This window comes from Danio rerio, chromosome 21 (genome assembly GCF_052040795.2).
Source record: "Danio rerio strain M-AB ecotype USA chromosome 21, GRCz13ab, whole genome shotgun sequence".
Lineage (NCBI taxonomy): Eukaryota > Metazoa > Chordata > Actinopteri > Cypriniformes > Danionidae > Danio > Danio rerio.
Window position 1 is genome coordinate 2,379,628 of NC_141041.1, and position 15,373 is coordinate 2,395,000.

General features: G+C 39.3%; 1 protein-coding gene and 2 long non-coding RNA genes across 7 annotated transcripts in view; 2 read left to right on the plus strand and 1 right to left on the minus strand.

Moving 5' to 3' along the window:
* LOC147838686 (uncharacterized) overlaps positions 1 to 15,373 on the plus strand; it is a 1,589,207-nt gene that overhangs the window by 289,633 nt on the left and 1,284,201 nt on the right. The gene's annotated exons all lie outside the window — the stretch shown is intronic.
* Positions 1 to 15,373, minus strand: part of wdr7 (WD repeat domain 7) — a 188,666-nt gene that overhangs the window by 7,055 nt on the left and 166,238 nt on the right. For all 5 annotated transcript variants that reach the window (XM_087300465.1, XM_087300464.1, XM_087300463.1 and 2 more), the window contains 3 exons: positions 13,793 to 13,945; positions 13,503 to 13,585; positions 11,460 to 11,559 (listed from right to left, as the gene is read on the minus strand). In XM_087300465.1, coding sequence (XP_087156591.1) covers positions 11,460 to 11,559; positions 13,503 to 13,585; positions 13,793 to 13,945 — 336 coding nt within the window. The remainder of the gene's footprint in view (positions 1 to 11,459; positions 11,560 to 13,502; positions 13,586 to 13,792; positions 13,946 to 15,373) is intronic.
* LOC137488772 (uncharacterized) lies at positions 3,426 to 5,391 on the plus strand. The gene is made up of 3 exons (XR_015519832.1): positions 3,426 to 3,503; positions 4,101 to 4,148; positions 5,004 to 5,391. It is a non-coding gene; the product is annotated as an uncharacterized LOC137488772 (long non-coding RNA).

The following is a 15,373-nucleotide window of genomic DNA, read 5'->3' on the forward strand; positions in this document are numbered from 1 at the left end:
AAGTTTGATTAACCAATGAGATGTAATTTTATTAAATATATGAATTTGGTTTACAGAAGCATGTATATTTATTACACAAACTACTGACAAAAGCTGACAGAAAGTCAATTTGCTGAAGAATTGTGTCCTCCTGAGCCAAACAAATGCCAGCAAACTTACGCAGCTCTGTGATTGGCCAAAATGCTTAGTTTGACTTTTCGGTGATTAACTACTCCTCCCTGTTGACCTACTTTCTGCACAGTCTGAATCACAATCTGAATTTCTGGCTTTGAATTTTAAAATATTGAATTTAATCTTCTGAATTTCTTCATCTTGAAAATGCGAAACTGTATTATTACAAACTAAATATCTGCAGTCTAGAAATTCAGAACCAAAAAAATCTTAAGTCTGAAAATGCGTCTTAAAATTCAGATGTTCAATATTTAAGTTATGAAATTAAACTTCTTAAATATGTGCATGCGGTGAACATTTTGCAGTAAAAACTGGTCGCACAATTTATGCACTCGCAGAAATGCTCCCGAATACATTTCGAGTTCACACAGATAAAATTTCAGGCACTTATGCGACCAAAACAATCGCAATTTCGAGCCCTGCAATTTCTAATTCAAGCACTTTGCCCAAAACCCAAGAACTTTTCTAACCTTGAAAACACTGTATTAAAAATTAAGCTTTTCCAGGGTTTCCAGCACCCGTAAGAACCCTGTATTATCTTTAGAAATAGTTTCAATCGTCCAATGTGCTGAAGAAAAAAAATTTCTTCATGAAACAGATAGGAGAAACAATAATACTGACTTCAACTGTACTTATTAAAAATAACTCCTTCTGATATCAAATATTTTACCATTTGCTTCAATAATCAGTACAGATTTCACAATATAAACCCCTGTGTCTGTCAGGAAGCATCTTCAGCTCACAGATGTGTGTGTGAGTGTGTGTTTGATCAGATCACAGTGTCGGCTCATCTTCTCAGCAGCTCTGGGAATGATAAACAGCCAGAATAACGCAATCATCCATCCAGAAACACCCTCATAATGGAGCGATTGGATTAAACACACACACGCGGCTTTATGAGAGCACGCAGCTAATGTAATCTCACACAATTAAAGATGAAAACCGCGTCGCCTGACCCGCGTCTGTAATGAAAATCTGACAGAGGAAATAAAGGCAGAGAATGGCAGAAATATTGGCCTGTCAGATCACGACAGCTCATGGAAAACAGCAACAGACAGCAAACACACACACACACACACACGTTCAAGAGAAATGAATGACTTGTGACTCGGTGTGCTTTAAAACTCATGAAGATGGGGGATTATATTGGAAAAACACTTTGGTAAACTTTAAAAATAATAACAAAACACTTTTAAAGCTTGTTGACATGGCAGCTTTTAAAAAAACGTTCAGTTCAAGAGTTCACACTTTAGCTGAGGATTGATTATACAGGGTTCTTGCACCATTTTAAAAGTAAAATTGAACGCTTTTTAAGACCTTTTTAAGACCTCAACAAATATAATTTAAGACCCAAAAATTATATAATTTCTTTGGAATAGGCTACTCATTTTAATGTTTTCGTTAGATTTAAATAAATTGTGCCTCGTCACAGTATGGATAACCCGCAGTACCTGCCTTTTGGGTGTCTGGTGGTGAAATGAAGCTGTTATAGCTGACTGTGAGGGGGCATCTGAACTAGAGCTGTAATCAGGCTATGAAAGGTAGGCCCGATAGAGCCCGAACCCGACAGGTACATTTTGATTGACAGCTTTTTAAAAGCCCGAACCTGTTTATAGCCCGACATTATCCAAATGTGCACATGCACACCTCTCTTTTGTCTTTTTTCATGATTGAGTTGTTTATATGCGTTAACATTACTTATCCATAACATAGGCTACAGGCCAAGTTGGAAAAAAAATAATAAGTCCTCTGTAACATCTTAACATCTCAACACTCTAAATAGGCCTGGGTACATACACTTAGGCCCCGTTTACACTAGTGCGTTTTAGTTTGAAAACGCATAAGTTTTGCTACGGTTAGGCCAACCGTCCACACTACGCCGGAGTTCTCGAGCGCAGAAAACGGAGCTTTTTGAAAACGCTGGAGAGGCCGTTTTCATTCTGAAACGCTGCTGCTCCGTCTCAGTGTGGATGATGGAAAACGGAGACATCTGAAAACGGAGGCGGGGCTGCAGACGTTCGCCTCTCTGATTGGGGCTTTTCCTGAATATTAAGTAGCCCACACACACAGTTCAGTCCTGCATTCTCTCCGTGTAAGTTCAGACTTCGCAAGTTTGATCAAGGCTGCATCTCTTCTTCTCAGTTTGATATGGAAAAGCAGACTATACCGAGGACACGGGTCAATCTTCACAGGGAACAGTGTACTTTATAACTTCATTCACATCACCTTGTCTTCGTTGTTTCACTTTCTCAACAATAAAATGTAAACATGATTTAAGGAACTGCCTATTTTCATTTTAATATTAGCAACTTAACATACAGCAGAAATGTTGAGGCGTCGTGCTGCATATATGAGCGTCATCTTCACTGTGTGGATATTTATAACAAAACGGAGCCGATAACAACTGCCTCCTTTCAGTTTCAGTGAAAATACGAAACGCACCCTCTCTTTTGCTGAATATCAGTTTTAATAATCGATAATGGCCATTATAAAAGTATGACATACAATAAGTTTATACATTATAGGAAATAAAGGCAAGCGATCAGTCAATATACAGAATGTACGTGGTTACATTAATCATTAACTTATCTTTGCGCTCAGCCAAAACACGTTACCTGAGAACAAGTAATAGATTCCAATGGCCAAAGTCAGGGAATATGTCGTTAGATAAAGACAACAAGATGAATGAAATATCACGTTTAATAAATATAGTGAGATTAGATCCAGCGGGAGATGCTTGATGAGCAGTCCGACTAGCAGAGCTCTCATCTGGGTATATGGGCTGCAGCGCTTGCCCGAGAGTGTGAGTGTGGTCACGTGATGTGCGTTTTCAGCGTTTTAGTGTGGACGGAGAGCTGTTCAGAAACGCTGGGTAAAACGCGAGTGTGGACGCGGATCGTTTTTATTCTAAAACACCGTTTTAAAACTAAAACGCACTACACTGTAAAAAGTGCTACACTCACAAAGTTGGTTCTATCTACTTTAAATAATTGCAATCTAGTTAATTTTATTTGTTTTATACCAAAAAAATAAAATTTGCTTCCTCTTTACTTAAAATATATCAGTTTTTATATAACTGTATATTTTAAATAAAACTAATGCAATTTATTTGAGTAGATTTTTGTACGTGGTTATTGTGTAGAATAAATGTTATAAAAGTGAGTTGACACAGACAATTTATTAGAGCAGCTGTCGATGTGGGCAGGTGTTCATAAAAAGTGATTTTAATAGTTTGGCGTGACTCCTTTTTCATTGCCCGGGATTTAGCAGGCAGACGCAGCTTCTGCAATGGTCGACATTAACTGCTCCCAGCAGCGGATCTGATTAACACGGTAAGTTGCAAATTTAGCCGAATGATAATTGTAAAGTCATGCAAAACTGCTGTCTTCGCTAGGCAGGTGAGGTTTTAGCTTTGTAAATTGTACTGTAGCCTCAGGTATGTTAACAGTTAGACTGCTCTCACATGGAAAGCTAAGTTGGCTAACGCTAACCAACGCTAGTTTATACTAACGATTAAAAGTGATATTATTGAGAAAAATAGTGAAAGTAGTTTTAAAACACTTAGTAGGTAAAACTAACGTTGCAGAACCGATTAACAAGGTCACTGGTGGGCGGTCGGGGTGTGGGGGTTCAGTTTGTTAGCGCTAACTTAGCTAAAGTTAGCTCACCTAAGTTATAGCAGCACATTAAGGATGGATATTAAATTCAGAAACGTATGCAACAGTTAAGTAGTTTGTGTTTAACGTAAGAGAAAGTATAACTTAAAGTTTGTGTTTTAGAGATTTAGTCCATAAGTTTTTTAATGCTGCATAGTGAATAAATTACAGATTTACAATTTATTTTAACTTAAATTACATTTACTACTGATGTTTACAGAACCATTTAAATTGTATGCACCTCATTCTAAAATGCATGTTCTTGGTCTTTAGATACCAAAGTGATTTTGTTACCTGTGGATCTTCAAACTTCACATCCAGGTAAGAAAAACATTAGATACAATTACAGCTATAATTATTTGCAGGTAAGTAAAACATTGGTAAAATTGCAAACAATAGTGGGCTCCATAGAATTAACTTACATTTGATATCTGAAGATTTTTTTTTATGTGTGCAACAGTAAAAACAGTATAAAAATATCCTAATGCAGTTTCTTATTATCTGTCAGTCTTTCAATAAAGCTAACTGATAACACTGAATCACTGAACTGTCATTTGCCAGTGACATTAAATTTGAAGAAAAAGTCAATTAAATGTAGCTTTAGCAAAAATTTAATGTAAACCTTAATGTAATGTGTAAAATGGCAATGTATTTATTTATTTATTTAATAAAATTTGTATTATGACGTGCAAAGTTTGGTGCAAAATGAAGATGACAATTAAATTATAGAATTTGTATTCTATAATTTTCTTATAGCCGTTTTCAAACAGTTTTAATATCTAAATTAAATACACATTCTTATGCTTTATAAGTTGCCAAAATAAACAAAAAAATGTAATACCTAAATTTTAACAATTCTGTGATTGACAGGAAACCACAATGACATGCACTGTTACACTGAGTAAAATCACAGTTTTCTTTAAAATTTGATAACTAAAAACACCTGGAATAATGTAATTACACAACCTCTATAACCTTTTTTTATTTTTTAAATAAAAGTTAGGTAATTTTAACTAAGGTAATTTTTACTGATAAACTAAGGTGTTTCATCCATGCATCATTCTCACTGGACTTTTGTAACTTCACTTGTAGTTATTTTCTATTTAGTATTTAGCTATTTAATGTTGTTTGGTAGCAACCACCTGAACTCCTGTTTCTTTTTGTCTCTACCAATAGAGTTGTGAGGAATCAGAGGTGCATGCGGCTGCCCACGGGAAAAATTTGCCATCAGCCCAACACAGTTTGGATTATCATAGGACTGTCAGAGGTTTGCCAAACCTGTCAAATGCATGATGGCTCCTGTTTGGACTTACCGATGTCCTCGACTTCAAGTATCCATCAAAACTGTATACATTTAAGATGTATTAGAGACTCTTTGTGGGACTGGACATTATGCATCCAAAATCTTCATCAAAATATGCAAATCTCCTCACTGAGTTGCCTTGGATGATTTCTCAATAGGATCTGGTATTATTAATGTTTTTATTTATGTATTGTGTACGTGTAGCCACATTAATGGCCTATTTTGTAGTCACTATTAAAAGGAACATTGATTGATATTGAATACATGTTATGGTCTTTAATCCATCTTCCCATTCTTATTTAATTGTTATTGACAGGAAAGTCTGTTTATCTGTGTTTACTAGTGTATATTGTGCTTACAATATAGAAACGCCGATTTATTTTCTGAGGTTACAGCCAGAAGTCAATTAAATTCGTTTTAAATGACATATGCATGGTTAATTTTATTTAGATCATTAAGTTCATAATACTTAATTAAAATGAGTACAGTCAACATATAGCAATGTATAAGTAAGTTAAGTTTAACAAAAAAAGTAAGTTTATCTGATTTGAGTAATTTTAGAAATATTATTTGGCTCAACTTAATTTTATTGCATTTGTTTTAAGCAATGTTTTAGTGTTTAAAATACTTAAAAAAGGCTGGAAGTTGAATCAACCTAAAACGTCCGATGCAACCACTTGCCTCACTTTTTATAAGTTAGATCTAAGTAACATTTTTTACAGTGTAGTGTAAACGGGGCCTTAACCTTTAAATTGGCCAACGCACCAATAAAAATAAGTCTTTCTTAGCAAATGAATTAAAATAAATGATAAATGATGACGGATATTTGGTAATAACGAAATTAAGATAAAGGCTCAGTGGGATTTGCTTTGCCACTTCTCTTCACAATAAGGCGATGGTGAAGCTGAATAATCAAACAATAACGCCAGCATTAGCCTGTATACTCTGACTACATTATGATTTTATTAATATTTAGTTATAATTTAAAATTCTTTACTCATCAAGATTATGCTGTGTGTTTTGTGGGGGAACATTATTGAATCCACTGTGAATGGCTTTAGTGCAGTCCTGCGCTCACTGAGCAGCACTGAACACCTTTTCTCTGCTGCTGCTACCGGCCGGGATGCACGACTGATCCGGCTAATTTAAGCATGTTTTGGGTTGGATTGTTTGTTCAACATCCGGCTGCTGCTTTCCTCCTTTCATGTGTTACTCGATGACTTTGAGCCCCATGGTCCCTAACGAAAAGGTCTTTTTGCAGAATTTACACGTTTCCTCTTTGCCACGTCGTTAGATTTACATTCTCCCATATTTGCATTTTGAACCTCACATCAACAACCGCATAATAACAGCACGCAGGTGCAGACCGACGTCAGCGTCTGTACTCTGTACCCGACCTACCGTAATAAGCTAATAAATCCCGGTGACTGTCATTTCTCTCCTGTTTCACATACTGAATTAATCAACTATTAGATGTTTTACGGTGGACCACTGTGCTCCCCTATCGTCATTAAGCAGACCGGCTGAAAATTTAATACCTACAGCCACTTTACGGTAAAATTTAAGACAATTGAAGACCTTAATTTCCCGGATTTTAATTTAAGACATTTTAAGGACCCGCGGGAACCCTGTTATAAAGCGAGTGTGGCATGCTGTACTGTCCAAACTCGGTCCTAGAGGGTTGATGTCCTGCAGATTTTAGCTTCAACTTCCTTCAACACAGCTGCAAGGATGTTTCTAGAAAGCCTAGTCAGAGCTTGATTAGCTAGCCCAGGTGTGTCTGATTGGGGTTGGAGCTAAACTTTGCAGGCCCTTTAGGACCGAGTTTGGACATGCCTGCTGTACTAGGAGAGAGCCTTGAGCTCAGAAGATCCTCGAGCCTGGGGCTCCCTCCAATTTGCAGGGTGAGAGGAGAGTTTGAGCTCAGGTAGGTCTTGAGATGCTTATTTATGGCTAATGATAATTTAGGAATTGTTATGAAGAGATACACTGCAGACTAGGAGCTCATCTATGAGTTTGGTCAAATCACTTATGTCGCAACTCTTTGGACAGTGGGAGGAAACTTAAACCAGTGACATTCTTGCTCTGAGGCAACAGTGCTAACCACTGAGCCCCGGTGCTGGGGCCCCGTTTACACTGCCAGTTAAATGTGACCCAATTCTGATTTTTTTGCTCATATGTGACACAGATCGGATCTGTTTTATGAGCGTGTAAACGAAAAAAAAAACGCATGCATTCTGATATTCAGAGATGGGTTTCAGGCCTCCTTCATATGTGGAAATAAATCAGATACAGATGGGATATGTGACAATGCGACTGCACATCTCGACATGCCAAAGTGTTTCTCTGTTTACATTGGAGTTGTTCACAATACTGATCCATCCACAGAGTTTGTAATGCAGTCAAATGTTTACAAACACAAGCGCAGCCGTTTTGTAGTCATCTCTGGTTGGTGATGTCAGAAGTTACCGCTATTTTGGTATGGATGTGTGAACGCTCTTTTCCGGTAAAATTCCGTAACGTCCTCGCTAGAGGTGTAAACCTATACTGGTCTCACGGTTCGGTTACGATTATCATACCTTCGATTCGGTTCAATTCGATATTTCGGTGCATTGACGATGCTTTCCATATACAGTGTTATATTTTAGAGGAGAGGCTATAACAAGCTGTCTGTCTAAACACACAGAGACACAGCACCACACTGTCTCTTATTCAAACACAAACATAGACAGCACCAAAGAAACAAACACACACACACGCACACACAGACATGCACACGCACACACTTAAGCCCTCGCAACAGGGAGAGCTCGCAAAGAGCAGAGCAGGAAAAAAAAAAGAAAAGAAAAAGAAAAAAATCAGCACTTTTCTGACGGTCCCTTGATGAGAGCTCCTCTCAGCGCGAGCTATCCCGGCTATAAACATATTGCGAGGGCTTAAATGGAGCAGTGCTCAAAGTGTGGAGCGAAAAAAAAGAAAGACAGCTGTGAAACATAACCAGCTTTGTCTTTCTGTAGGAAACACACTTTAGATCTTTTTAGGGTAAGAGGTTTTTGAGTTATTGCCGTCTGTAACTGAATGTGTGTCAAGAATATAAAAAAAAAAAAAACAACTGAAGCGCGCTCCTTTCTGGCGGCCTCCTGGATATACAGCACCTTTAGCATTTGCCTATGGTGCCTATGCCACGGGCCGGCCCTGAGTTGGCTGAGTGTTGTAAATACTCGCGCTCACCTCCCTCGCGACAGAGCGCATAGGAGATAAATGACGTCACTACATAATAACTGGTTATGATTATTACTGAACCGATACCGAATTGTCCGCGTCTGCATCGCGGTGCACCAAAGAAACAATTAATTTTGACACCCCTAACCCTCGCCTGTGTGAACAGCGCTGTTTTGAATTTACGGGTAAAGTCGCTCCGGAAGTTTTCCGGATATTTACCGGTATCGCTGTGTGAAAGGGGCTAATATCTAGCCCACTGGAACATATTTAAATGGCATAAACTGTTCTATACATCATCTGCAAAAACAATACTGAAGAACGTCTGAATGCAGAATTATACAAAGACCTGAGGAGATTTCTCTGCATGGATGTCTATTCGCGCGTTTGCATTGACTTAACAGGTAAATCGCTCTTGCTTGACGCTCCTCCCGCGTCTGGAGTGAACACAGCATTAAGAGAAAAACTCAGCGCATTTCAAACTCCAGCTGATCAAATCATTATTAATCGGGTAAGAGACACTAAGTCGATCTCTCTCTTGTGTATGCTGTAATTAATCCATAGTAATCTGCTAGTGTTTGCTTTGGCTTTTTCAGGGTTAACTACTGTGATCTCCCGACTGCAACAGAGAAACACTGGGAAATCTCTGTAGACTGATGGCATTTCATGCTGTTCAGCTTTATAATCTTAAAATGTGAGCTAAATCAGCTGTTTTGTCACTTTAGACATTACGCTAGAGAATCATTCAAACACTAGCTCTAAAGTGAAGTTGGTAAATGAGCATTGGTTTCTGCTGTTCTGACGTCAGCTGCAGATGTGAACGAACGGCGGAAGAAAGTAGTTCCTCATATAAAAGAGTTTTTAGACTATCCGTGTTTGATTTTCCTTTTTATATACACGATTATGCCGTCAACATGGTGTATAAATGCAGTATCACATGAGTAGCAGTGCAATATGTCTGTATATCGGTACTGGTGGGACACTAAAACACTCGGCCTGCAGCCTCAAGCCAACACACGCCTCCCAGTAGTGCCGATGCACAGCCACATCACACTGCTACTCTTGTGATGTTGCTCATATATAAACTCTATATGAACTAAAACAACAATCACACAAGAAAGGCTGCTGAGGTAATGTGCTGCATTTGGAGATTCAGACAAAACACACACACACACACACACACACACACTCCCACTGAGTTTAATTAGTAAATGTAGAGAATGACTGAAGTCCGGCTGACCACTTCACAGATCACAGGAAGAACAGATGGCTGACCGGACACACACAAAACACACACACACACACACACACACACACACACACACACACACACATACACACACACCACACACACAAACCCATGCACAGAGAAGCAGACACTGACCCATTCTCGCACGCGCGCACGCACGCACGCACACACACACACACACACACACACACAAACACCTGTGTTTATATCAGTGTTGGTTTTACACCTGCTGCTGGTCATGTGATTGGCGATTGTGGAGAGCATTATGGGATGTGCATATGATCTGATCTGATGGCTGGATCCCCTGACGACGATTTCAGAGAGATTTGATCTCCAGAACTGTAAACAAGCTAAAATCAATCCTTCAATCAATTCAGCTGCGGACCCCCATCTAACTGTCTCCAGCACACACACACACACACACAAATAGACATGCACACACACAATGCACACAAATATACACACACACACAACATGCACACTAGCATACATGCAGCACACACAAGAACACATACACACCAACACAGGCATACACGCAGCACACACAAATAACTACACATCAGCACGCACACACAACAAGCACACATACACATCAATACACAATGCACACACACACACACACACACACACACACACACGCTTAACTTATACACATCAATACACAAGCATATACACAGCACAGAACACAAATATATACACATCAACGCATGCACACACACACACAAATATATACACAACGCATGCACACACAAATGCACAAATATATACTAAAAGCACACACACACGTACACATACACACATCAATACACACAATGCATACACACAAACACACACATACATACTTACATACATACACACAGGACACACAAATAAATACACATCAATACACACATACAGTACACGCAAGCACACATACATCAACACACAAGCATACACACAGAACACAAATATATACACATCAATGCACGCGCACGCACGCACACAAACACACACACACACACACACAAATATATACACAAGCATGCACACACACACAAATGCACAAATATACTCAACGCACACACACACACACAAACACACACATACATACACACAGGACACACAAATAAATACACATCAATACACACATACAGTACACGCAAGCACACATACATCAACACACAAGCATACACACAGAACACAAATATATACACATCAATGCACGCGCAAGCACGCACACAAACACACACACACACACACACACACACACACACAAATATATACACAAGCATGCACACACACAAATGCACAAATATACTCAACGCACACACACACACACACACACACACACAAAACAAGCACACATGTACACATCAATACACACAAATATATAAATGCACACATATACATATCGACACACACACATGCACATCAACACACACACACACAACATGCTCAAATATACTGATCAACACACAAGCATATACACAGAACACAAACACACATCAACCCATAAGCATACACACACTCACACAAAGATATATACAACACAACCACACACACACAAACTAAATGCACAAGCACAAATATATATGCATCAACACACTGTCTCACATATAAATTCACACACACACACACACACACACACACAGTCCCCCACACACACACACACACACACACACACACACACTCATGATGTGACTCCAGCTGTGTAATCACGGTCAGCTGAACTGCTGTTCATGATTTCTGGCCTGTACCGATCGATCACACAATCTCCAGCTCTACAGGGCAGCAGGGCTTCCCATCATGCACCTCTGCCCTGTGCCCTCTGGCAGACACCTGTGCACCAGGTGAGCCTCGCCCCCCCCCCCGCTCCACTTACCTGACACTTCCCCGTGCGCACGTCATACAGAGCCACTGACCCCTGACGAGCGCCCACAGCGATGCGGTAACTGCGCTCGCAATACGCCACCATATAAAACCTGCAGAGAGACAGATGGAAAACATCAGGAGAACACACACACACACACTCAATCACATACACACAGGCACACATACATAAACGCGCACACACACACACCGCTGAATGTGTAGTGTGCCCAGCTCACACTGCGTATCACTAAAGACAGGGCAAGAAAACAAACAGTACTTTAATCAACTTCTCTGCTAGTATATAAGCACACACTCACTGGCCACTTTATTAGGTACACCTGTCCAACTTCTCGTTAACACAAATTTCTAATCAGCCAATCACATGGCAGCAGCTCAATGCATTTAGGCGTGTAGACATGGTCAAGAAGAAGACGATCTGATGCTGTTCAAAGCGAGCATCAGAATGGGGAAGAAAGGGGATTTAAGTGACTTTGAACGTGTCATGGTTGTTGTGCAAGATAGGCTGCTCTGAGTATTTCAGAAACTGCTGATCTACTGGGATTTTCAGGCACAACCATCTCTAGGGTTTACAGAGAATGCTCCGACAAAGAGGAAATATCCAGTGAGCGGCAGTTCTGTGGGCGCAAATGCCTTGTTGATGCCAGAGGTCAGAGGAGAATGGCCAGACTGGTTCCAGCTGATAGAAAGACAACAGTAACTCAAATAAGCACTCGTTACAACCGAGCTCTGCAGAAGAGCATCTCTGAACACACAACACGTCCAACCTTGAGGAGGATGGGCTACAGCAGCAGAAGACCACACCGGGTGCCGCTCCTGTCAGAATTTGGCATCAACAACATGAAAGCATGAATCCATCCTGCCTTGTAACAGATTGAATCATCTCAGACTGGTTTCTTGAACATGACAATGAGTTCACTGTACTCAAATGGCCTCCACAGTCACCAGATCTCAATCCAACAGCGCACCTTTGGGATGTGGTGGAACGGGAGATTGGCATCATGGATGTGCAGCCGACAAATCTGCAGCAACTGTGTGATGCTATCATGTCAGTATGGAGCAAAATCTCTGAGGAATATTTCCAGTATCTTGTTGAATCGACGCCATGATGGATTAAGGCAGTTCTGAAGGCAAAAGAGGTCAAACCCGGTACTAGTAAGGTGTACCTAATAAAGTGGCCGGTGAGTGTGCACATATATATATATATATATATATATATATATATATATATATATATATATATATATATATATATATATATATATATATAAAAAATTTACTTCATTTTTCTATAAAATTCATAAATAATTTGGTCATTTTAACTACTTTTCAACAAACAAAATTTTTTAAATACATTTTCCACAAATAAAGAATTAATTTACATCGAATAATAAAGTTTTTATAAACTCATTTACAAATAAATTAATTTTCAAGTTTTTTTTTAAATAGCTAATTAATTTATAACTATATTTCTCATTAATTTAAATAGCTTTAAATCACGTCATTATTTTTTCAAATTAGTGTTTAAGATATTTTTAAATGACTTGTTTTATACAAAAAGACTTTTTAAAATAAAGGTTTAACAAACATATATATATATATATATATATATTACAATATATTACTGCTAATATTTCATACTTCAGATACATTAGCTCCCAATCCATCACATATGAAAGGTGATGTTTGACCTTTAACCTCAGAGATCAATGAGCTGCTCCTTCATAACAACATCAGTGACGCTGATACAATCGCTCGGACTGAATTACAACTTTACTTATAAATATATATATTAGTATAATCATTATTTTATATTATAAAACGTATATTTTGTTTGTTTAAGAACACAAAAAAAATTCAATATACACAATATACATAGAGTAATTACATACTATGTTAATTCAAACTATAATAGCATATACAGAGTCCTCAAGTATTGAAAATCATATGTTCAGGTTGTACTGCACACGCACACACACATATACATGCACGCACGCACACACGGACGCACGCACGCACAAGCACACACACTGACCTGCAGATTGCTGGAAAACACTCAGACAGGCCTTTCTTCTTGACCAGAGAGCCTTCAATACAGTACATGATGATGTCCATCACCTGTGGAGAACACACACACACACACACACACACACACACATCAATCCACTGTTCTGTGCCTGGGTCATCAGCTGTGTGTAAGAGAATATGTGTGAGAATGTGAAAGTATGCTGCGTAAGTGTTTGGGAATATGCTATGTATGTGTGTGTGTGTGTGTGTGTGTGTGTGTGTGTGTGTGTGTGTGTGTGTGTGTGTGTGTGTGTGTACCTCCACCAGCAGATCCACCACGTCAGACGGCATCTTCTCGATGAGGATCTCGATGACTCTCAGGATCTCGGTCTTTGCGCGCGCGAGAGTGGTGGTGTGTATGTTCTGCTGAGACTGAGAGCCCTGAGACTGCATCGCTGTGTGTCTGTGCACCTGCAGAAACACACACACACACTTTAATGATACAAACATATTTATATTGATACACAAATTATTATTACTACAACATTTACAAAACCACCAGTTTAGCTTTCATCGTAATGTGTGTCGAATGTCCTGGACTATACCACTACACTTAATTTACAATTACTTCAAGAGTTCACACTCAGCTTATGAGTGATTATAAAGCGTGTTTGGCCGGGAGAGAGCCCTGAGCTCATAAGATGCTTGAGCCTGGGGCTCCCTCCCGTTTGCAAGTTGAGAGGGGAGTTTGAGCTTAGGCAGATCTGGAGAACTCCCCTGCTGTAGTAGCTAATAAACAGATAGTGATCGTTATTAGGAGATAACTACTGACTAGGAGCATGTCTATGGTGCTGATTTGGATTAGTCAATTAACCTAAGCTGCAGGTTTTTGGACAGTGAGAGGAAACCGGGGAACCCAGAGGAGCACCGGGAGAACGTGCAAACTCCTCACAGAAACGTCAGCTGGTTTAGTAAGGACTAGAACCAGTGATGTTGATGCTGACCACTATGCCACTGTGCCACCCATCTAGGAAAGGAGGAGGAGTAGGGGTGGAAGGGGGGACTCTTGGAAGAAGATGGCTGTTATATGGAACTTAGGGTATTTATAGTGGCTTAGGAATCGTCTGATTGGTCAGTTATAAATTGAATAATGCAGGACCGGCTGTGATCAATCATAAGCACGTGATCCTCTCCAAATTAGTTTATAAATAAACTTCACTTATTTACCAAAATGTAGGAAATATGTATATGTTTAAATACAAGACTCTGTATAAAATGATGAATAATTGTTTATTAAACCGGAATCATGTTATAAAACACAACCCCAAATCTGAAAAGGTATTGAAAACGCAAATAAAATAAATAATAAATTTACTTTGACTTGCATTTCATTTCAGACAGTACAACAAACATTCTTTCATGTGTTCCCCGAGATTTTGATTTTTGGTTCTTGCAACACATTTCAATTAAAGTAGCATCAGTAAAGCATTTAGCACTTTGTGATGTTGTCGTTCCTTTTCACAACACTTAAACGATGTTTAGGGACTGAAGACAGCAAGTGATGAAGTGTTCTTTAGGTCCCATTCTTCCTGCAAACAAGTCTTCAGGTGGCAAACGCTACAGGGTCTTCATTGGCGCTTTAAAATGCATCACACATTCTCTATTGGAGACAGGTCGGGACTGCAGGCAGGCCAGTCCAGTACCTGTGTCCTCTTCCTCTGCAGCAGGACTCTATAATGTGTGCAGAATGTGCTTTTGCATTGTCTTGGTCAAATATGACCGTACGGTACTGTACCACTAGAAACGGGCCATAATATATTCTTCTCCTGGTTTTTAAATCACTGAATGGCCTGGCTCCTACCTGTTAGACCTGTTGACTGAACATCAGCCTGGTCGGTC